Genomic DNA, 24,002 nt, shown 5'->3' on the forward strand with positions numbered 1-24,002 from the left:
GCCTAGGCAATATTCACCAAAACAGGAGGCTTTCCCTGATCCCCAAGAACCAGTGCTCCCCCCAAATCTGCTATGTATTTCTTTTTTTTAAGGTTTTTACAAGGCAATGGGATTAAGTGACTTGCCCAAGGCCACACAGCTAGGTAATTATTGAGTGTCTGAAGCTGGTTCTGAACTCAGGTCCTCCTGACTCCAGGACAGGTGCTCTATCCACTGCGCCACCTAGACACCCCTATGTATTTCTTTTGCAAAGGGGCATGTGGTACACTGACTAGAGAATTGGCCTCAGAATCAAGAAGACTCACTGGCTGAGACTTTGAGAATCCAGGCTCACCTCCCTGCCACCCCAGAGTGTCAAAAAAAGGGTGTCTTCAGAAGTCACTGATCACACACTTGCTAAAGGCATTTCTTAAATCAATTTTTATTGCAGACAACAATATAGTATGGGGTTCCCTGGGCCTTGATGCTGGATGATCAACCCACCCATAGTCCATATTTCACAAGATCATTTATTCTGGTTCATGGGTAGCAGGGAAGAGAGGGTCAATTATTGACAACACTCTGATTCACCTTGAGGAGTAGAGGCATTCTCTCTCCCCAGATCCGAGAGCCAGGTGACAAGAATGGAAATTAATGTTAAATGGTAGGTAAAAAACACAGAAAAATATATAAAATGGGGCCAAGATGGAAGAAGAGAATGACTGATTAAGTTTATCATGTGGACATTACATAAGAAAGCACATCATATTGAAAATAGTGATTATAAATGGGAATAAAATCCAACTGTATAGAAAAAAAGGCAAAACAAGATGGAATGGGAGGGAGGGGAGAAGGGCCCACTCTCATAATTGTCTCCTCCTCCCTCTGGCCCCTGGAATGAAAAGTCAGTGGGTCTCATAGAAATACTCTGTAGAAAGGAATGTCCATGGTCTGTGTACTGGATGGCCTTTGACCAAGGTCTTGTCTCAAGGTCAGCATGGTTCCTCATAGAGGAAAAGAAGGTGCCTGTCCAAGGAATTTGCCCCACCTGATGTCTGTGTGAATTGGGAACATGACCTGACTCTTCCTTCAAAAGCAGATCCTATTGGCAGGGATGCCCAGACCTGGCATCAAAAATGGGGGCTATCCAGAGGCAGGGGCTAGTGGGCTCTGACTGGACTGTGTTTGTGGCCCACAGGGAGTGGGTGGGCTTCTGTATTGAACACCCAGTCTTCCAAGGAGAGGAGATCATCTTCAGAGAACAGCAAATAGAGGTACCTGCATGAATGGGAAGAAGTTGTTAGTTGTTCATCCTGAAAGAATAAACGCCACAGAAGCCCTAATGCACTGGTAGAAGAGGCAGTGAGGAGACCTAGCGAGACCTGCACGGTGGGTGGAAGTTAGGAGGCAGGCCACAGTCTATGAGCTGGAGACCTCTGGGTCAAGCAATTTCCCCTTTGGTTTCCTTATCTGTAAAGTGGGGAAAACAACTTGAGCTTTGCCTCCTTCACAGGATTGTTGTCTGGGATCAAATGAGCTCACGGAAACCATTGTCCAGAAGAAAGTGCGTCACTATTTATGTGCCCAGGTTGAAATACAGGGAGCTTATGGACAAGGGGAAGGAAGGACTTAGCTAGGAACTGTGCCTCTCAGGTCCCCAGGGATAGTCTCTGCTCTCTTTTCTCCAGACAAAATACTGTGGGTCAGGACCTCCCACCCAGGCTAGAATTAAAGATACCCAGGATCCCCAAAGTCAACCTTTTCAGTACCCCAACTCTACTCCACAGCTTTATTTCCTAAGTAGGGACTTCTCAGCTTACTCTGGGTTTAATGAACATATTTCCTCCTGCCCTCCAGTCTCCCAATTCCAGTCTGAGATTTATTTTCTTAAAATGACTTTAAATATAGAATTTCAAAATCCTTAGAGTTAGAAGGGACCTCAGAGATCTGGGTATTCATTTCAACCAAGTTTACTTTTAATAAAATGCCAGGAGAAAGGGAGGGAGGAGAGGGTCCAGTACTTCTGGGAAAGGAAGGAACCTCAAACTTGGAACACAGAGAGAGATCAGGTCTCTCTGGTATATCAGGTCCCAAGACCAGGAGGGTGGAGGGAGCAAAGAGATCCTGGGACACTATCTTCTTGCAAGAAAAGAGAGACCCTAAAAACCTCAGGGCAACATGAGGCTGCTCCTGGGAAAGGACACAGAAGGGAGGAAGCAAACTGGGGTCAGTCCTGGAAAAACATACTTGGAGTATAGACAGTCCATACATTGAACTACTTATTTTTTCTAAGTAGGAGTTAAGTTCAGTTGTTTTTAATGATAGAGTCAGTTGTTGTCAGCCCCCTGGACAGGTCAAAGTCCCTATGGTTTTGCCCTAGTTATGATTTTGAGAGAAAGAGACTTCATGTAATTTGCCCAAGCCCCAACTGTTCCCTAGCAAACACCTTTGGTTCCTCTTAGAGAGAGGAACGAGCATCTTCCAAAAAAGTCTGAACTTACTTTAGTGTCTCTGCCAGGAAAAAACTCTGCTGCATGTTATCATGCTCAGGAAACATAGTATAAACATTTCGGATCCCAGAGAAGCCTGTTTCTGTCCGACAGTATTTTTCTAGGGCCTACAAAAAAAAAAAAAAGGAAGAGAATAATAGAACATTGCAAGTAGAGGAGAGTGAAAAAGCCCTAAATAGAGACTCATGGCAGTGGTCAGCTCTAAATGGGTTATTTCTTTTTAGAAAATCTCTTTCAAGAATGAGACAGATGAAGAGGAAGATGATATCAGACAATCACATAGCACTTTAAGTTTGTAAAGCACTGGAGATCCAAGAGACACTTTACCTTCATTTTACAGAAGAAGAAACTGAGTCCTATGGAGGGTAGGTGATTTCTTTAAGACCACATATCAAGTTAGCAGTCAAGTCTAAACTTGAACAGAGGCCTTCTGATGCTATCTTCCCATTATGCCTGCTCCCTTAAGTCTTATCTGAAGTGATATTACCATGCAAGGAAAATACTATCAAAGCAAGATATAGATGGGATTCCCTGTACCCTCCCTTCCAATTTCTTTTTTTTATTATTAAAGATATTGAGTTTTACAATTTTCCCCCCAATCCTCCCTCCTTCTCCCCACCCCCCCACCGAAAGCAATCTGTCAGTCTTTACTTTGTATTCATTTTGTACCTTGATCCAAATTCAGTGTGATGAGAGAGAAATCATATCCTTAAGGAAGAGACAAAAAGTCTAAGAGATAACAAGATCAGAAGATAGGATACCTGGGGTTTTTTTCTAAATTAAAGGGAATAGTCCTTGAACTTTGTTGAAACTCCACAATTCTTTCTCTGGATACAGATGGTATTCCCCTTTGCAGACAGCCCCAAAATTGTCCCTGGTTGTTGCAATGATGGAACGAGCAAGTCCTTCAAGGTGGATCATCACCCTCATGTTGCTGTTAGGATGTACAATGCTTTTCTGGTTCTGCTCATCTCACTCAGCATCAGTTCATGCAAATCCCTCCAGGCTTCCCTGAAATCCCATCCCTCCTGGTTTCTAATAGAACAATAGTGTTCCATCACATACATTTACCACAGTTTGCTAAGCCACTCCTGAATTGAAGGACATTTACTTGATTTCCAATTCTTTGCCACCACAAACAGGGCTGCTATAAATATTTTTGTACAAGTGATGTTTTCACCCTTTTTCATCATCTCTTCAGGGTATAGACCCAGTAGTGGTATTGCTGGATCAAAGGGTATGCACATTTTTTGTTGCCCTTTGGGTGTAGTTCCAAATTTCTTTCCAGAAAGGTTGGATGAGTTCACAGCTCCACCAACAGTGTAATAGTGTCCCAGATTTCCCACAACCCTTCCAACAATGATCATTATCCTTTTCTGGTCATATTGGCCAGTCTGAGAGGTGTGAGGTGGTACTTCAGAGAAGCTTTAATTTGCATTTCTCTAATAATTAATGATTTAGAGCAATTTTTCATATGGCTATGGATTGCTTTGATCTCCTCATCTGTAAATTGCCTTTGCATATCCTTTAACCATTTGTCAATTGGGGAATGGTGTTTTGTTTTAAAAATATGACTCAGTTCTCTGTACATTTTAGAAATGAGTCCTTTGTCAGAATCATTAGTTGTAAAGATTGTTTCCCAATTTACTACATTTCTTTTGATCTTGATTACAGTGGTTTTATCTGTGCAAAAGCTTTTTAATTTAATGTAATCACAATCATTTAGTTGTTTTTTTGGTGATGTTCTCCAACTCTCCCTTAGTCATAAACTTTCCATAGATCTGACAGATAAACTAGTCCTTGATCTCCTGATTTGCTTATAGTATTGTTTTTTTATGTCTAAATCCTGTAACCATTTGGATCTTATCTTGGCAAAGGGTGTGAGGTATTGGTCTAATCTAAGTTTCTTCCATACTAACTTCCAATTTTCCCAACAGTTTTTATCAAAGAGAGTTTTTATCCCCAATAGCTGGACTCTTTGGGCTTATCAAACAGCAGATTACTATAATCATGTCCTGCTTTTACACCTAGTCTATTCCACTGGTCCACCACTCTAGATAAGGTAGGGCTAAGCCCCCTTCTTTTGAACTTTTTTTTCATTAAGTTCCTGGAAATTCTTGACTTTTTATTTCTCCATATGAATTTACTTACAATTTCTTCTAACTCATTAAAGTATTTTTTTTGGAATTTTGATTGGTAGGGCACTAAACAGGTAGTTTAGTTTTGGTAGAATTGTCATTTTTATTATATTAGCTCTACCTATCCATGAGCAGTTGATATTTGCCCAGTTATTTAAATCTGATTTAATTTGTGTGAGAAGTGTTTTGTAATTGTTTTCAAAAAGTTCTGAGTCTGTCTTGGCAAATAGACTCCCATAACCGGCAACTTTGCTAAAGTTGCTAATTGTTTCCAGTAGTTTTTTGGATTATTTCTTGGGATTCTCTAGGTAGACCATCATGTCATCTGCAAATAGTGAGAGTTTTGTCTCTTCTTTCCCAATTCTAATTGCTTCAATTTCTTTTTCTTCTCTAATTGCTGAAGCTAACATCTCTAATACCATACTGAATAGTAGTGGTGATAGTGGACACCCTTGTTTCACCCCTGATCTTATTGTGAATGCCTCTAGCCTCTCCCCATTGAATATAATGCTTGTTGATGGTTTCAAATAGATACTGCTAATTATTTTTTTTGTTTGTTTTTTAGGTTTTTGCAAGGCAAACGGGGTTAAGTGGCTTGCCCAAGGCCACACAGCTAGGTAATTATTAAGTGTCTGAGACCGGATTTGAACCCAGGTACTCCTGACTCCAGGGCCGGTGCTTTATCCACTACTCTACCTAGCCACCCCAATACTGCTAATTATTCTAAGGGAACAGTCCATTTTTTCCTACACTCTCTAGTGTTTTTAGTAGGAATAGATGCTGTATTTTGTTAAAAGATTTTTCAGCATCTATTGATATGATCATATAATTTCTGATAGGTTTGTGGTTGATATAATTGATTATACTAACAGTTTTCCTAATATTGAACCAACCCTGAATTCCTGGGATAAATCCTACTTGATCATAATGTATTATCCTAGCAATAACTTGTAATCATTTTGCTAAGATTTTATTTAAGGTTTTTACATCTATATTCATCAGGGAGATAGGTCTATAATTTTCTTTCTCTGTTTTAACTCTTCCTGGTTTAGGTAACAGCACCATATTGGTTTCATAGAAAGAGTTAGGCAGAGTTCCATCTTTCCCTAGTTTTCCAAAGAGTTTATATAGAATTGGAACCAATTGTTCCTTAAATGTTTGGTATAATTCACTTGTGAATCCATCAGGCCCTGGAGATTTTTTTCTTAGGGAGTTCAATGATGGCTTGTTGAATTTCTTTTTCTGAGATAGGATTGTTTAGGTATTTAATCCCCTCTTCATTTCTCCCTTCCAATTTCAACAGGTAGGCAAGCTTTCTCTGCATCCCCATTTCTGCTGCTCTTCCCGACTGTCACCAGTCACTTCAGTTTATTGTATAGGAACTACTCCTCCTGTTCCCCTTTCTCCCAAGTCACTGGGAGTCATAGACATGTAGAAATATGGCAGAAAGACTGGGCTAGAGAATCAGGAACCCTGCTGTTTCTGAGCTGAATGGCCTTGGGTGGGTGAGTTCCCCTTCTCAGAGCCCATTTCTTTATCTGTTAAATATATACCTTGGGGCAGCTAAGTGGTGCAGCGGATAGAGCACTGACCCTGAAGTCTAGATTTGAACTCAGGTCCTCCTGACTGTCACAGACTAGGAAGGTCTTGCTTAAAAAATAACCATGGTTGGCCCTGGAGTCAGGAGGCCTGCATTCAAATCCAGCCTCAGACACTTAATAATTGCCTAATATGTGACCTTGGGCAAGTCACTCTTAACCCCATTGCCTTAAATAAAAAAACTAATCAGTGATGATGATGATGATAACAATAACAATAATCCCAGATTCCTATAGTAGTAGTAGTAGTAGTAGTAGTAATAGTAGTAGTAGTAATTCCTTATTAAAGAATAAGGTTTGCAAAGTAGTTTCTTCCCAGTAATCTTTGATTATGATAGGGTGAATATTAGTATCCTCATTTCACAGAAGATACAAGGGAGGCCCAAGAAAGGACACAGTTGTTGAAGGGTCAGGGTAGCTTTGCTGACAAATTTCAGAAAGGGAATCCGAGTCCGGGAATCCTGATATCCAGTTCAGTACAATTTCTCCCACATTAATGACCAGGTCTCTCAATGGAAAGATTAAAATCTTATCATTTTTATAGTACTTTGTCTTCCAAAGTGCTTCATTCCCAACTCAATGAGGCAAGAGGTAATTTTTTTATTTAAATTTTACTTACTTAAGGCAATGAGGTTTTTAAGTGACTTGCCCAAGATCACATAGCTAGGTGATTATCAAGTGTTTGAGGCTAGATTTGAATTCAGGTCTTCCTGACTCCAGGGTCAGTGCTCTATCCGCTGCACCACCTAGTTGCCCTAAAGTATATATTTTACAGATAAAGAAATGGGCTCTGAGAAGGGGAACTCACCCACCCAAGGTCATTCAGCTCAGAAACAGCAGGGTTCCTGATTCTCTAGCCCAGTTTTAAGGCAGGTGGTAATGCAATGAGTGGAGAGAATGCTGGGCTTGGAGACAGGAAAACCTGAGTTCAAATCTGACCTTGAACACTTTCTAGCTGGGTGTTGAGCACCAGCAAGTGCTCAGTCTTGGTTTGCCTCAGTTTCCTCAACTGTAAAAAGGGCTTAAAGCACATGTCATATAACTGATACATAGTAGGCACTTAATAAATGTTCCTTTCCATGTTACTACTGTAAAGAGATGATTAAATCAATGTGGAGGACAGTAGAATAGATTCATTTCCCACCAGTATGGCCTTCATGAAACTGAATATCCACTGTCCAGTGGTCTAGCTTTCTTTACTCCCTCCTTGTTTTTTTAAAATTTTTTTCCTTTTTTTGTTATGAATTTAACAATTGGTAAACACAAATACTTCATTTTTTGCATATTCATTCAACTGTGAACTTTTATGTTGCATAAAAGTTTTACATATATATGCTAATAAAAGTTATATAAAACAACTTTTGTTTATTTCAAGTCTTTGTGAAGTCACAAAAGGTAGCAGCAAGATTGTCTGTTTCCTTTTTCACAGGTGAGACTCACAGGTGTGTGTGGGTGGGATGGGGAAGGTTACATCTTTCTGTGAGATCTACTCTTACCTCCACAACTTCCCAGCCCCACTGGCGGTACTTGGGATCGTGAGTCAGACGCCACATGTACATATAACTTTCTACCACCTCCGGCCTCAGGATGTAGTAGCTCTCGCTTGGGCTGGATGTTGTGGCTTCGCTTCCAAAATCAAACCAAAATACCTCAGGTCCCAGCTTAGTTCCTGAGAAGGTGAGCAGAGGACAGTCAGTCATAGTCACTTGTCTTAATGTCCAGAGATCCTCGTCACAGACTCTGGGAGCTGTAGGAGACCTCAGAGACCACCTGGCCTAGTCTCCAGGGGAACAAGAGGCCCCTTCTATAACATATTCCACAAAGGATCATCCTATCTTTGCCTGAAGACCTCTGGGGGCGGCCACCTGTTACTGCTCTGGCCAACCTGTACCATGGACAGTTCATTGGTAGGAAATGTAGACGTCAAGGCCAAACCATCCCTTTGAAACCATCCCAACTCCAAGCTCAGGTTCTGCCCTCTAGAGCCAAGGAAAACACATTGAGCAGAATAGCTCTTCAAAGTCCTGAAGACAGACAGCACCCTTGCCCCATTCTGAACTGGAGCCCCTTCCCCATTTTCTTTTCAAGGATTTCTTCAGACTAAGACAAAGTGAACCTTGGACCAGGAGTCTGGAACCTGGCTGCCTCTGCTCCCTACTAGCTTTGTGACTTTGGGTGAGGTCTTTGGTCCTTCTCTGAGTCCCAAGATCATCAGCTGTAAAATGAGGAGGGGAAGTAGATGAGACTATTAGGTGGCATTTCTACAATGCACAGAGGCTTACTTATGACTCTTCTCATCGCAGCCCTGTGAGATAGGCAGTGCAGATGTCAGTCTTCCCATTTTATAGATGAGCAGACTGAGGGGAAGTGACTTGTCCAGGGTGATTGAGCAATGAACTCTTTTCTAGAGTCCTTTCAAGATCCAAAGCCTATAATCCATGTACCAGGAGAGTAATCAAATGAATTGCCAGTAATCAAATGAATTAATGAATGAAAAAACTTGTATAAAAAAGTGATTATGTGCCAATAGTAAGAACAATAATTATAACAATGACTAACATTTATAGCTTTTACTATGTACCAGGCCCCATTAAATGCTTTACAATGATCTCATTTGATCCTCAAAACAATCCTGGGAGATAGGCACTGCTGTGGTCCATGTTTTATAGACGAGTAAACTGAGGCAAGAAGTGAAGTGACTTGCCCAGGGTCACACAGCTAGTAAGTTTCTGAGGTTGGATTTGAATTTAGGTCTTTCTGACTCTAGGCCTGGTACTGCACCACCCAACAGCTGAGCACTGAGAATACAAAGCAGTGATAGCTCTGCCCTCAAGGAGACTATATCATTTTAAAAATAATTAATTAAAATTTTGGGGACAGCTAGTTGGCATAGAGGATAACATAGAGGCTTCAGAGTGAGGAAGATATGAGTTCAAATTCAGCTTCGGATCCCTACTATCTATGTGACGGGCAAGTCACTTAACCCTGATTGCCTCAAAAAAAAAAAAGGAAAAAATTTATAACATATGGTAAAGAAACAAATTCCTTCATTAGTCATGATAAATATATACATGTATACGCACATATGTATGTGCCTCAATCTATAGTCTTGAGCTTTTCACTTCTTTATTATCTGATGGGGACTCTGTTATATCCTAAGTCCTTTAGTGGTCAGTTACTGAATTGATCAGACTCCCCAAGTTTTTCAAAAGTATTTTTGCAATATTGCTATTATTGAATAAATTGTTCTGGTTCTTCTCATTTCAGTTTTCATTAGTTCATAAAAGTCTTCCAAGGGTTTTCTGAAATCACCTCCTTCATCACTTCTTACAACACACGAATATTCCATCATTTTTACTACCATAACTTGTTGAGCCACCACCTGATTGATGGGCAGCCCTTCAATTTGCAATTCACAAAAGAATTGCTATTAATGTTTTTTATAAATATGGGTCCTTTCCCTTTTTCTTTGATTTCTTTGGGGGTATAGACCCAAAAGAGGTATTAGGGCCAAAGAATATGTATAGTCATATAGTTTTGGGAATAGCTCAAATTGCTCCAGAGGAGAAAGTGAGACTGGTGGCTTTGTACAGCCCTTCTTCATTTAAATGCAAGTCACTAGCATATCATGGTATCGCCTCCCTGATGTCATGCTCCTCTTCAAGAACCAAGGACAAACAACAAACAACCCAGACTGCTCTCCATAATGGAAGGAGTTTTGGGAAGGGGAGACAACACCTGAAAAAGGAATGGTGGTCAGGATGGTCCTGAAAATAACAGGGATGGGTAAGAAATAAGACTCTTGCTCTGTTTCTAGGTAAAAGGAATAGATTTCCAAATGGGAAGGGTCCGGTAGAGGTTATCTAGTTTCAACCCTCTTAGTACCTAACAAAATGATAGAAGTGAAAGAGACCTTGGGAAATAGTTCTAACCTTCCCTCTCATTTGCAGATAGGCAAGCTAAGCTATGAAGAGGGGAGACATATTGCTTTCCAGGACACAGTGGGAGAGCTGGGACCATTCAGATGAGCAGAGAGGTCATCAAGGACAATGACCAGTGAAGCTCTCAGAGAAATCCTCTTCTTGTGTCTGTTAGTCAGGAATGGGATGGTGCTTGACTTTTTCCAACAGTTTCTATTTCTTAGTTTTCAAATTCACTCAAAGCAACATATTATTATTTGAAAATTAGGGGGCCTTCCTTCAGAGCATTGGCAATAACTCTGGTCTGAGAGGTGGGAGTAAAGGCCTGGGAAAGTGATTCAGAAACCTTGACACAAACTCATGGATGATTTTTATCTTCACTAGTCTTAATCAAAGTCTTGTCTTTGTGGCAGAGAACCAGGTAGCCCAGAATCCCAATGGGGACTGATCCCTCATACACCCTATCTGCCTTCAGCAACCAGTCAATGGGAATGACTAGAAAAGTCAGGACACTTCCAAGAACCTGCTAGATGACCCTTGAGCAAAATTCTTCCCTTCTCAGGACCTCAGATTTTAAATGAGGGGGTTGTCTTGGTGATTTTGAACGTTCATAAACTTCAGCAACTCCCTGACTCTACTGTATGAATTAAATAATTTTTTAAACTGGCATTTAAGGGAGCTTAGGTTTTATGGGAGGATTAGAATCAAAGACCCTCAGAGTTGGCTTGGACCTAGGATCACAGAAGATCTGAACATAAAAGGTCAAAACTGGGAGAGCCCTTTGAACACAAAAGATCAGAGCTGGGAGATCCCCTAGAACTCAGGAGGTCAGAGCTAGAAGAAACCTTAGAGATGATCTAGTCCAACCCTTTTATCTTACAGATGAGGAAACTGAGGCTTAGAGAGGTTTAGCATCTAATTCAAGGTTATCCAGTTAGCAATTGGCAGAAGAAGGATCTGGACCATGGTCTTGCAATTCTGAGTTCAGTATTCTTTCCACAACAACTTTCTGCCTCTCAAGTTGTGCATCTTTTGTGAAAAATGCAGGTGAATCAGAAATTGAAAGGATCTGGGCCCTGTGACATTTCTAGTCCCAGGCTCTGCCAGATGAATGGCCCCCATCAGAGTTTCTGAGCTGGAGGGGACACCGGCTGCCCATCCAGTGACTAAGGAGGGTCAAGGATGAATGCTCCAGGGAATCATAGGTTTTACAGCTGGGGACATCATTGACAGAGAAAGATGATGAAAGCTTAAGCCTGAGCCTTTGATCTCCTTCAAATTATAACTGGAGTCTCAGCTGTGCATCTTGACCTGACCCTTACTGCTGGAGGGAATGTCTGCTTACCATTTGCTCTATGTTCAAAGCATTTCTATACTATTAACTACTTATGCCTTTGGGGTGGGCACTTGGCCTCCTTGACAGGTTGGGGTTAGGATGGAACAGTAGATAGGGACCCTAATAAGGAAAAGCACCAATTGTTCAGTGACTTAGGGTTTATCTCAGTTCAGCCAATGTGATGGGGACAGGGAGTGATCCACCAAGGGGCTTTGATTTGAAGAGGAGGAATATTCTGGGGGCTGGTGGTTGGGACCCTGTAATTCCCAGAGATATGAGGAATCGCGGAAGCCTTTTCCTGTGGTTTACAGAGAGATGTTCCTTATTTCTTTATTTCTTTCCAACTCTGTCTCTTTCTCTCCATTTCCTTCTATCTTTTTCTTTCTCCTATTTCTGACCCCTTCTCCCCCCGCATCCCTGCCCACATAAACTCTCTTCTTACAGACCTACCTTGAAAAAAAAATCCCGCAAAAGTCTCATAGTCCTCTCTTTCACTGCTGTGAAAGGCTTAGAAGTCCTTCTCAAGGCTTGAGTTCTTACTCATCACTGCTGACTCTCTTCCTCCTCTTCTTCTTCTGCTTCTACTTCTCTGTCTCTGTCTCTCTCCTCTCTCCATCTGCCTCCATCTGTCTTTCCCTGTCTTCTCCTTTCTGTCTTTGTCTCTGTATTCTTTTATCTATCTCTCTAAGTCTCTGTGTCTCCATCTATCTCTCTATCTCTGACACCTATTCAAGGCCTTACCTGTGCGAATGTAAGATTCATGACATGTATTTGTGATCTGGGCAGCAAGCTCCATGTAGTGGTTCTTCTTCCCCATTTCTGCATCCTCTGCCCCGAGGGCGATCATGCCACCAGAGAAACATGCCAAGTGTCCCATCTTATGGTCCAGGACACCCCCTTTCCACTCGGCAATATAAGTTAGTCCCTCCTGAGATTTCTGCAGTAAGTGGGTTTCTATTGCCTAAAAGGAAATTGGGAGAGTTTAGGGGAAATGGAGGGAATCAGGGGAAAGGGGTATGAGAAGAAGGAGAAGGAACCAATTATTTTGTATATTTCAGTAAAAGACAAAGAACCAGATCCAGACATATGTGACCAACTAACCCCCTCTTCCCCAGAAATAGCCTTCCTGTGACTTTACCAGTTCAAGACTAATGACAAACCAGTAGCCAACAGCATGGCTGTGGGGAGCTGTTCATTACCGATCAGTGGATTCACCTTGAAGTGTTTTTCCTCTATTACAAGAAACTAGGGCCAATGGACCCATTTCAAGGCCATTAGTAGAAAGAACCGACTGATGGTAAAGCTCTGTTCCAAACATAATGGGCCCCCAAATGCTCATGAACTTAAAATCACAGATTTGGAACTTGAAGGGGCTTTAGCGGTCATCTGGTCCAGCCCTCTTCATTTAACAGAGGAAACCATGGGCCAGAGTAGGGGAGCACTCTATCCACAGTAGAATTAGAGGCAGAGTTGAGATTCAGGTTAGATTCTGGAACTCCTATCCAAACTTTTTTTCAATGTACACAGAATTTTATTTCAATGTTCATAGGCCAAACTGGACAGTCTGAAATGGACAGTGAAATGACATGAAGGGAGCGAGGCACATGCAAAATCCTTCTCAGAATCCAATGATGAAAGGACCTAGTCTTCCTGTTGATCTTTTGAGTTCCTTTGAGACCTTCTCTTCTGTCTCTTTAAGAAAAACAGTTTTAGGAGCTACAAATAATGAAGCAAAGTCTGCAATTTGCTTAGATAACAAATGATGGACTCACAATTGGCAACATCACCATCCACAGTCAAGGTTTATTATCATCATGTCACTGATAAAGGAGGAAAGGAAGCCAGTAAAATGCAACATTTGAAGAATTCAGTCAGAATGGAGTGTTCAAGTCCAATTACCCAGATTGAACCTGCTATCTCCTGCCATAGGATAGGCTATGCCTTCCTGCCTGGAAAGAGCTTCCTTCCCAACTTCTGCTTTTTCTTTAGGATTCAGGGTAGACAAGTCAAGAACCCACTATGTAGCAGGGGAAATGCAAAGCAAGACAAGTCCATGAACACTGGGATGTGATTGGACATCTAGGTCTCTGCCACTCTAGGCTGCTCATCACTGCTCACCTCTGGTCCTAAATTCCTTCCTGGAATGAGTTACAGAGAATTAATCTTGAAGTGTGACTCCCTTGGGGGTAGGAGTGGGGGGGCAAGACGATCATTGTCTTCCAAGTATTAAAAGGGTGACATGTCCTATGGAACAGGTATCCTATCTCTACAGCTTGAAAAAACCTTAGAGATCATCTAGTTACCTCTAATTAATAAAAGAGTTAGCATTTAAATAACCTTTTAATGTTCACAAATCACTTTATATTTGTCCTTGTCTGATTCCTACCTGTGAGATGGGTATTTTGATTAACTACATTTTATAGATGAAGAAACTGAGGTTAAGAAAAGTTAAATGACTTGCCCAGGGTCACTCGACTAGGTAGTATCTTAGGATTCAAACTCAAATTTTTCAGACTCCAAGTTCAGCACTCTGGCCAGTGAACCCCAACTCCCTCATTTTACAAATGAGAAAATCAAGTCCCATTAAAGTTAAGTGATTCTTATCCTTATTCCCTAAGGACACACAGGTAGTGAGAGAGGTAGCATTTGAACCCAGATCAGTGGTGGGATTCAAATAAATTAACAACCAGTTCTTTGACCTAATGACCATTTTAAGGATACAAAAAGATATACTGAAAGGTAGCTTAATATTTCATGCATTTAATACTCAAACAAGAACAATAAAAGAGGTATACAAAACTAGATTACTGCCTAAAAGGAAATTGGGAGAGTTTGGGGGAAATGGAGGGGGAATTAAGATTAAGTAAATGTGTCCTTATGGAGAGAAAGCAGCCACATGACCACAGCAACCAATGTTGGAACATACGCTGAACCAAAGCTTATTCTACCTATTCTCTTTTTTTCCCTACTTTCACAGCTTTATTAAAGGGTGATGAGATGACCCCCAAAATCTATATTTCTATTGATTCATTGTGCCCCAGCTTCCTATTGGTTTCACTGTTCAGGGAACACCAGTATACTCATAATATTTCAAGGAAATTTTGGGTATAACACAAAGTGGAAACAAATGACAGCTTGTCACCCCCTGGTTGTTTGACACTTTCTCTTTACATTATATGTCTGTTTACTGAAGTAACAAAAACGAGGAAATTAAAATGTAATATTTCATCAAAGGTATAATGAGTTTTAAAAATGAATAAAATAAACATTACAAGCATAGTTCTGTCAATTTTTTTTTTTTTTGCCTATGGATGGAATGAACAATACTACAGGCGCTTAGAAAATGCTGTTGAGCAGATGAACATTAAAAGAGTAAGGAATGCAAATTTGTGATTTCCATATTGGGAGCCCGGGAGCCCACCTTAGAGAGAATCCTGGTTACAAGTACCATTTTAACAACCAGTTCAATGAACTCAACATAAAATTAGGTATTGGCTCTACCAAGCCAGTGCAAACCTCCTGAATCCCACCACTGACCTAGCTCCTCTGATTCCAAAGAAGAGCATTTTCCTTCTACTGTGCTCCATTTGTTCTGCTTTTCCTCACAGGGCAGGACTAGGAGCCCTGAGAGGCAGGTTCAATTAGCCAGTAGATAAGCATTAATTAAATATAATGAGCTCAAACCCTGTCCTAAACACCAGAGATACAAAGAAAGGAAAGTTCCTGCCCTCAAGGAGTTCACAGTCTAACAAGAAGACACTAGCCAATAACTAGATACAAACAAGATAATTACAGGGTAAGATAGGTGTCACTGTGCCCAGAGCACCTGGTTTAGGGAAGACTCATCTTTCTGAGTTCAAATCCAGTCTCAGATACTTACTAGCTGTGTAACCTTGGGCAAGTCACTAATTCTGAATGCCTCAGTTTCCTCATCTGTAAAATGAACTGGAAAAGGAAATGGAAAACCACTCCAAGATCTTTGCCAGTAAACCCCCAAATGGGAGTCACAATAAGTTGAACACAATAACAACAAATTAGAGATAATCAACCACAGCTCAGTTTGAAGAACTTCTCTGACAGACTGAACTGTCTTTCTGTAGAAAGATCTATTTCTAAAAGGAGAGAGTTCCCCTCATTGGGCATGGAAACAAAGGCTGGGTAAGGATTTACCACCTTGGAAAGGCAGATAATCAATGAAAATGGAAAGAAGTGGTTGCATTGTCTAGGATTAAGCTCCCTAATCCTGGGGCTTCCCAGGCCAAAGCACCCTTCCTTGATCACCTTTTGGCTCTTCCAAAAGTCTTGTCTTCTTTCTTCTTTCCAATATTTGTTTTTTGAGACTAGAGCTTGTTCTAGTTTTGTATTTGTACATACACATACTATGAAAGTTGAACTTAATGTCTTTCTTTCTCTTTCATTTCTTTCTTTCCCTTCTTGCTTCTCCTTTTCTCCCTTCCTTTTTCCCTCCATTCCTTCCTTCCTTCCTTCCTTCCTTCCTTCCTTCCTTCCTTCCTTCCTTCCTTCCTCCCTCCCTCCCCCTCTCTTCTTTCTTTCCATCTTTCATTACATCTTTATGTCTCTTCTCCAGAGCACACACTGGGGCGGGGTGTGTTGCCAGAGGAACAGTGAGTACCTGTGTTTTTTCTTGCCAGGGAGACTTGTACTCTTTGGAGTGCCTGGCACCACCCCCAGTGGCAGTGGGAAGGACATGCCTCTGATAAGAGTTGCCCTGCACCTGTGATAAAGCTCTAGAAAAAGACTCTGGCTCATCCCCCTCAGGACATTTTAAAGTCCCTGTGGTACCCAGAAAATGATCAGATGACCTCTCAGATCCTTGTCAGTTCTAGGATTTGGGGATTGTAGGCAACTAATTACCAACTTGTTCCTAAAAGGACAGAATCAGTTTCTTACCTCAAGGGCCGTATAGTACATATTTTTAGCTTCTATGTCTGTCTTGGCTGACATCAACCAGGCCTTGATCAAATATTCATAGAAACTGTCCCCAAGTCCTCCAATAGAGACATGGTCTGCGAGGAGAGAAGAGGCACAAGAATGGTTACCACGCAACTGGTCAGATGCCTCAGGGCAGCCACCCATGGGGGAGTTAATTAGTAAGAGAAAGAAAGAAAGGAGAGAGGGGGAGAGAGAGAGAGAGAGAGAGAGAGAGAGAGAGAGAGAGAGAGAGAGACAGGGAGAGGGAGGGATGGAGAGAGAGAGACAGAGAGAGAGAGAGAGAGAGAGAGACAGACAGAGACAGAGAGAGAGAGAGAGACAGACAGAGACAGACAGAGACAGAGACAGAAGAGACAGGGAGAGGGAGGGATGGAGAGACAGAGACAGAGACAGAGAGAGACAGAGAGAGACAGAGAGAGAGAGAGAGACAGGGAGAGGGAGGGATGGAGAGAGAGAGACAGAGACAGAGAGAGACAGAGAGAGACAGAGAGAGAGAGAGAGAGAGAGAGAGACAGACAGAGACAGACAGAGACAGAGACAGAAGAGACAGGGAGAGGGAGGGATGGAGAGACAGAGACAGAGACAGAGAGAGACAGAGAGAGACAGAGAGAGAGAGAGAGAGAGAGAGAGAGAGAGAGAGAGAGAGAATGAAGAAACAAAGGAAGAAAGAATGGAGGGAGGGAGGGAGAAAAAGAAAGAAAAAGAGAGAGGAGATGGAAGAAAAATAATGAAAGGAAGGAAGGAAAGCAATAAGGAAGACATGAAGGAAGGAAGGAAGAAAATAAACTTTGAAAGAATTAAGAAAGGTGACTGAGATTGTGAGGGGCTCATGTCATATTAGGAATGATTCAAGAAATAGGGTGGGTGAGCCTGGAGATGAGAAGATTTGGGGAGCACATGATAGTAAAATTGTTGATGACACTTGCTCTAGGGGGTAGAATAGAGAATAAGAACCAGTGAGTGAATCCTGCAGTTCAGCATAAAGTATTGCTTGCAGAGTCAAGGGGCCTGAGTTCAAATCTTGCCCCATGGTGACCTTGGGCAAGTGTTCCCTTTCCTAGCCCTCAATCCTTCAGCTTTAGAGTGAAAAGATATGTAGATGTGTGCTCTGTGCTTAGTATACAAAAACTCCCCTGAAGGAGTTCACATTCTATTGGATGAGACATCCATATATAAGTGCATACATCTTGTTTTGGTCATGTCTGACTTTCCATGACCCCATTTGGAGTTTTCTTGGCTGAGATACTGGAGTGATTCGCCATTTCCTTCTCCAGCTCAGTTTACAGATTAGAAAACTAAGGTAAACAGGTTTAAGTTACTTGTTCAGGATTACACAGCTAGTAAGTGTCTGAGGTTGGATTGAACTCAGGTCTTCCTGACTCAAGGCCATATTAAATACAAACAAAATGAATATAAGGTGGTTTTTAGTTCCCTGTCCTTCATGGTTGTTAAGGGGAGAGCATGGATGGCCATGTGCTGGGTGTGCTGTAGTGGGATTTCATGTTGAGGTAGGGGATGGACATGGTACCCTCTGAGTGATCCTCCAAGCTCTAAGAGACTTTCATTCAATGACTTGAAGACCATCACTGGCTGAATGGTCACGATTATCTGGGCAAATTGCACAGGCCTGTTCCAAAGCAGACATAAATCATCTGAAGGGAGCAGGGCCTTCTAGTTATTAAGTGTAAATGAGCTGTGGGGTTTTTTTTTAAACATAATCAGATGGTAGAGAGTTCAGAGACTTTTATTACTTGATGACATACATGGTAATTAATGCTGGGCAGGTTCATAAATGGCTAAAGAAGTGCAAATGAGACTTAATTTAGTCATTTAAACCCTCCAGTGCAAAGACTTCAGAAAAGAATAGGATTTAAATTTAGCAAATTAGAATAAATGGAGGCCAACAATTAATGGAAGGGCAATCTAGTGAAAAAAAAGCTCTTGAGCCAGTTCAGCTCAACAGCATTTATCAAGCACCTACTGTATGTAATTCCCTGGGCAGACTCACCTCTTGATACCATTGTACCAATGGCCTCTGGCTCTCTGATGTTTTGAAGAAATTGTGGGAGGCACTGCCCCTTTCCACTCCCACCCTCCACCACTCTCATCTCTAGGTAGCTGGGAATAGTGGCTGGAGCACTGAAACATGGAGTCAGGAAGACCTGAGTTCAAATCCAGATTCAGATACTTACTGTGTGACTTTGGGTAAAGTCACTTAATGTCTGTTTGCCTCAGTTTCCTTAGCTATAAAATGGTTGTGATAGTAGCCCTTACCTCTCAGGGTTGTTGTGAGGAAAAAATGAAATAATATTTGTAAATCAATTTTCAAACCTTGAAGTCCTATATACAAAATTGGACAAGGGGAAGTATAGTGTAGTTAGGGTGGTTACTTGCTTCTTGCCAGCTTGATTTGTCTCCCTTGTCCCAAGTCCTGGGTTTACATCCATGCTTAATCCCTCTCTCTCCCCAGTTTCTCTTAGGCTGCAGACTCCAAGGTGAGTCAGCTGCCACTATTGAGACATTTGTTCTAATGTTTGTCCCTAACTGAGAACAGACTGAAATAACTTTCCTTTTTCTGGACTTCAATTGTATCTCAAAAATTACAGAGCTGAATAAAATGATCCCTAAGTTCTCCCCCAGTTTTGACATTCCACGTTTTAAGATCCCTTCTAAAGTTGATATTGTGGGTTTTGACACTTCTGACATCCTATGTTCTAAGGACCTTTTCAGCTCAGACATCCTGAGTTCTAAGGACCCTTCCAGTTCTGGCATTCTAAGTTCCAAGGACCTTTTCAGCTCTGACATCCTGAGTTCTAAGGACCCTCCCAGCTCTGACATTTTGTAGTTGAAGGGCTCCTCCTAGCTCTGACATTCCCTGTTCTAACATCCCTTTCAGATATTCTATCCCACATCCCAGTGTTTCAAGGTTTACCCTATTTTCAAAACAGTGCTCTGTCTGGTAGACAGGGGCATCATTGTACCCACTTCCCAGATGAGGAGGCCAAAGTTTCTTGCCCAGCCCAGGAGCACACCCAGCTCCCAAGGTATCAGGACTGGAGGCTCAAACCTGAGTGGTTTGGCTCTGTGCCCAACCCTTTTCCCCTTCATCCCTCTATGCCTGATCTTTGCCAGCCACAGGCCTCATATTTTATTAATGGAGAACAATTTTCCATGCATAACAGATTTTCACCCAATCTGGCTCTCTTGGCCCAGCAGGGGGAGGAATTATGATTTCTTCAGGGAGGTCTCCTCTTGGATTGGAAAGAAAGGTAAGTGTTCAGGCCAGGGGCAGCCCATCTTGCCAAAGGGTCTGCAGCACTGGCCTTATGCTACTACCAGCCAAAAGAGTTTATCTCTTTATAGTCAATGTCTTATAATTAAGAGAAGCAACAATTCTTGAACTGTCTGCTCTTGTGACTATCATCAGTAATTCAGACCATCCTTTTCTCCCAGTGCCAAAGATCTGGCAGTAGGATGATTTGGTTAAAAATACTTTCTGCTTTGTAAGTGGTTTTTGCTAGAGGTCACACTGGGATGAGCTCATTGGTAGGGGGGAGGTCATAATTTCTGGACCTCCTGGCCTCATAGATATGCAAAGAGCTTCACAGTTCTCAGTTCCTTCGGGGATCCCAGAGGATGCTCATGCCGTTTCTAGTACTGCAGAGAAGCCTCAGAACAACATACAATGCCTGCATTTTTCAGAGGGCCTTCTTACCTGTTGTCTCATTTGATGACCAGTGTTCTGGGAAATGGGGTGTTGTTATTTTATTTATAGATGAAGAAACTGCCCATTCCACTCAGAGAAAATCAAAATGTCAGAACTGGGAGGGGCCCAAGAACACATAATGTTAGAATTGGGTGGATCTTAGTATATAGAATGTCAAAGCTGGGAGGGGGCCTTAGTACCTAAAATATCAAAACTGAGAGGACTTTTATGACACAGAATGTCAGAGATGGGAGGGCCCTTAAAATTCAGAATGTTGGAGCTGGGAGGGGTCTTAGTACACAAAATGTCATAGCTGGGATGGCCCTTAGAACCTAGGATGTTAGAACTGGGAGGGCACTTACAAAATATCAGAACTAGGAGAGTCCTTATAACATGGAATGTCAGAGCTGGGAAGGGTCTTGGAGCAAAAAAAGTCTGAACAGGGAGGGCCCTTAGAATATTTTAATAGGGGCGACATGGTACAGTGGAGAGAATTCTGACTCTGAAATCAAAGGGCCTAGGTTCAAAGTTTGTTTCTATTGCTTATTATCTGTTTGATCTTAGAAAATAATTTTATCTTCCCTGGGCCTCAGTTTCCCCATCTGTAAAAAAGAAAACCAGACTAGGTAGTTTTGGAGGTCTCTTCTAGCTTTAAATCTAGGGTCTTAAGCAAGTCAGAGATGGATATACACCAGATTAGGAAGAGGTCTCGAAATATTGGAGCTGCAAAGACCCTTAGAATAGGAGATAAACAGACCTGAAATGGAAGACCTCAGAAGAGAGAGGAGTGTAAGGGCATTATAATAATAGCTGATAGTCACAATGCACTTACTATGTGCTAGGTGCACATTATAATCTTTATGTCATTTGAGCTTTACAACAATCCAGGAGGCAGGTTGGAGATATTATTATCATCATTTTGCAGATAAGGAAATAGAAGCAAGAAGAAGTTAAATAACTTGCCCAGGGTTATATAGTTCGTAAGAATCTGAGGTTGGATCTGAACTCAGGTTTTCCTGGCTCCAGGTCTGATACTCCTTCCACTGTGGCACTTAGCTGCTGTTAGTGAAAAGATCACTGGATATGGAGACAGAAGCCCTGGAATGAAACCCAGAGGGAGTCATTCAGCTACTTAGGATCTCCAATTCTTCCTTTGTAAAATGAGCAATGAAAGGTCAGCCTCTCCAAGAGCTCCCTCGTTGTCCTCCCCCTCCTGTAGCTCAGAACCTCTTTGTTATCAGTCACACACTCATTCTTTACTTCTGACTGAGCGAGAGGTGGGTACGGTGCTTGCCAAAGCCAGCTTCTGTACCTGTGCACTTCCACAATGCCCCCTCTCATCTCCTGCAGCAGCAGCAGCTTGCCCCTTCATCTTCCCCTCTCATTTTCTCTCTCTACCCACTGATTCCCACAAATACACTGAATTCCACCCCCAAACCCCATCCTAAAAAGCCTATTGCCTCCTGAATTCTCATCCTACTCATCTCCCAGTAACAGCCCAATTATGAAAAAAAAATCATCTGCTTAAGAGACTTCTAAGGGGAAGCAGGGGGCAAAGTGGCAAAGATAGAGTCCTGAACCAAAGGCAGGAAGAGCCAAGCTCAAATCTTGTCTCAGTCACTTTTAGCTGGGTGACACTGGGCAAGTCATTTCAAGCTGCCTCAATTTTCTCACTTCTAAAATAGGAATAAATAATAGTTCCTACCCCTCAGTGAAGACTGAATGAGAAAATCTTTGGAAAACTCTGAAAACAGTGTCTGGTACCTAAGAAGATGCAATATAAATGCTTGCTCCTGTTATTATCTGCATCTGTTTTCCATTTGCTCACTATCAATCCCTTCTCAATCTGCTGCAATCTCCCTTCTGATTCTCCCCAATCCTATTAGACCTCACCTCTCTACCCAAGGGCTTTTTTCCCAGGTCCTATCCTCCTTTATTTCTCTACTGTTTTTGTAACTTCTGATCACATCGTCCTTCTGGTCTCTCTGTCTCTTTGTGTTTCTGTGTCTCTGTCTCTCTATCTCTGTCTCTATTTCTCCTTCCTTGGATTCTACTTCTCTTCTTGCTGCTCCTTCCCAGTCTCCTATACTAGATTATCAGCCATCACCTCTCTCCTAGTTATGGTGATCCTCAGAGCTCTGTCCTGGGCCTTCTTCTCCTCTCTCTTTACTTGTACTCTATTGTCAGTTCTCATAGTTTCAATGATTACCTCAAGGTCATTGACTTCCAGATCTCTTCCTCTCTCTCTATAAAGGCCCTTTCAAAGCAGTGTTAAACTTATTAAAGCCTTACAAAGTAATAATAATAATAATAATGATGATGATTCTTTTGGTGGCAGGAAGTAAGTCTCAACATATTTCATTGGCTAGGGGAATTCTAGAGAGGGAAGCTCTCCTTTGCCATGTAGATTATGTCTAGATTCATGGAAAAAGTACTTTGATTCTGGATTAGAGGGCCCTTGTTTAAAAACCTGCCTTTGTCATTTATTCCATGCAATATCCTGAATGAGTACTTGGAGGAGGTGGATTCTAAAATTCCACCCCCCCCCCCATCGGTTGTAACCACAGAGCCAAAGATTCTTAACCTTTTTGATCCATTTTACAAAGTCTCCCATTCCTCTCTTGGTGGGAGGACCAGTAATGCTGAGCAGCCTGAAAAAAAGGCAATAGGTTCCCTGTCATATGGGGTCTTAACAGCTACTTGTCATACATAATAATAATAATAATACCAATGAAAATAATGATAGCTAGCACTTATTTAATACTTTATTACAAAATATTTCACAGATATTAACCCATTTGATCCTCACAATATCCCAGTGAGATAGGTGCTATTACCCCTGTATTTACAGATAATGAAACTGAGGCACACAAAGAATATGATTTGTCCAGTAAATGTCTGAGGCATGATATGAATTTATTCTTTCTGACCCTAAGTTCAGTACTCTCTCCATTGTACTATCTAGCTGTCCCCTATGCAGGGGGCTTCTGGTTAGGGTAGATTTGAATTTGAAAGTCTCTTATGTTCCTTTCACCTAGGATTGGGAATCTGGGAGAATGTCCTGGCTTCTCAGGGTAAAATATGGAGAGAAACTAAAAGGGAAATCTAGATGGATCCAGTAAAGAAAGAGTCTATCTTGCCTTCTGGGAAATAGGAAATGGGGCTTGAAGGGATCATCTAATCCAGGGATTCTTCAACGTCTTGTATCTAGGACCAAATGGACAGACTGGTAGAGGCTGTGGATCCCCTCTCAGAATGTTTGTTGCCTACTTTCACAATGAGAGAGAATTCTAAATTTCAGTGAGTTTAGTGAAAATAAAAATGTCAGTTTTTTCCTATCCAAGTTTATGGATCCACTGTCATCTACCATCTACTATGGATCCAATGTCATTTCATTTTACAGATGAGAAAAGAGGCCCAAAGCAAAGGGACTTCGCTGAGGTCACAGAGTAAGTAAAGTAATAGAAACTGGATTTGAACCCAGGCCTCAGACACCAAATCCCAGCTTTATTCCCCTCCGTGGCCTGACCCAGCTCCCCTCCTCTGCCCAGTTCTTTCGGCACTCTGGGTCCCTTGTCACATTCTTGTTGTCACTGAGCATCTGTTTCCGGACAGTAATGTACCAGATGTGCAGAGCCAGAAAAAGCATCCTTCCCTGGCCTAAGCTAATCCCCCCACTGAGGGACTCGGAAGTGACAGGGCCAGCCAAACACAATCTGTTCTTGTTCCAATTGTTTAGAGCTCCCCAAGTGGCCTTGAGGGCCATAACCCCTGCAAGTGAAAGTGGATTTTATAGACTTTGTAAGCTTCCCCATTATAGAGTGTGATAACAGTGCCTCATCCTGTAAATAGCCTTGGCAAG

At 41.8% G+C, this 24,002-nt stretch overlaps 1 protein-coding gene across 2 annotated transcripts in view; it reads right to left on the reverse strand.

Annotated features, from left to right (window-relative positions):
- Positions 1-397: 397 nt before the first annotated feature.
- MAN1C1 (mannosidase alpha class 1C member 1) overlaps positions 398-24,002 on the reverse strand; it is a 222,013-nt gene continuing 198,408 nt past the window's right edge. For both annotated transcript variants that reach the window (XM_074218080.1, XM_074218081.1), the window contains exons 8-12: positions 16,393-16,508; positions 12,223-12,442; positions 7,722-7,894; positions 2,481-2,596; positions 398-1,257 (exon numbers count right to left, since the gene is read on the reverse strand). In XM_074218080.1, coding sequence (XP_074074181.1) covers positions 1,140-1,257; positions 2,481-2,596; positions 7,722-7,894; positions 12,223-12,442; positions 16,393-16,508 — 743 coding nt within the window. In that variant the 3' untranslated portion in view covers positions 398-1,139. The remainder of the gene's footprint in view (positions 1,258-2,480; positions 2,597-7,721; positions 7,895-12,222; positions 12,443-16,392; positions 16,509-24,002) is intronic.

This window comes from Macrotis lagotis, chromosome 1 (genome assembly GCF_037893015.1).
Source record: "Macrotis lagotis isolate mMagLag1 chromosome 1, bilby.v1.9.chrom.fasta, whole genome shotgun sequence".
In the NCBI taxonomy this organism is placed as follows: domain Eukaryota; kingdom Metazoa; phylum Chordata; class Mammalia; order Peramelemorphia; family Peramelidae; genus Macrotis; species Macrotis lagotis.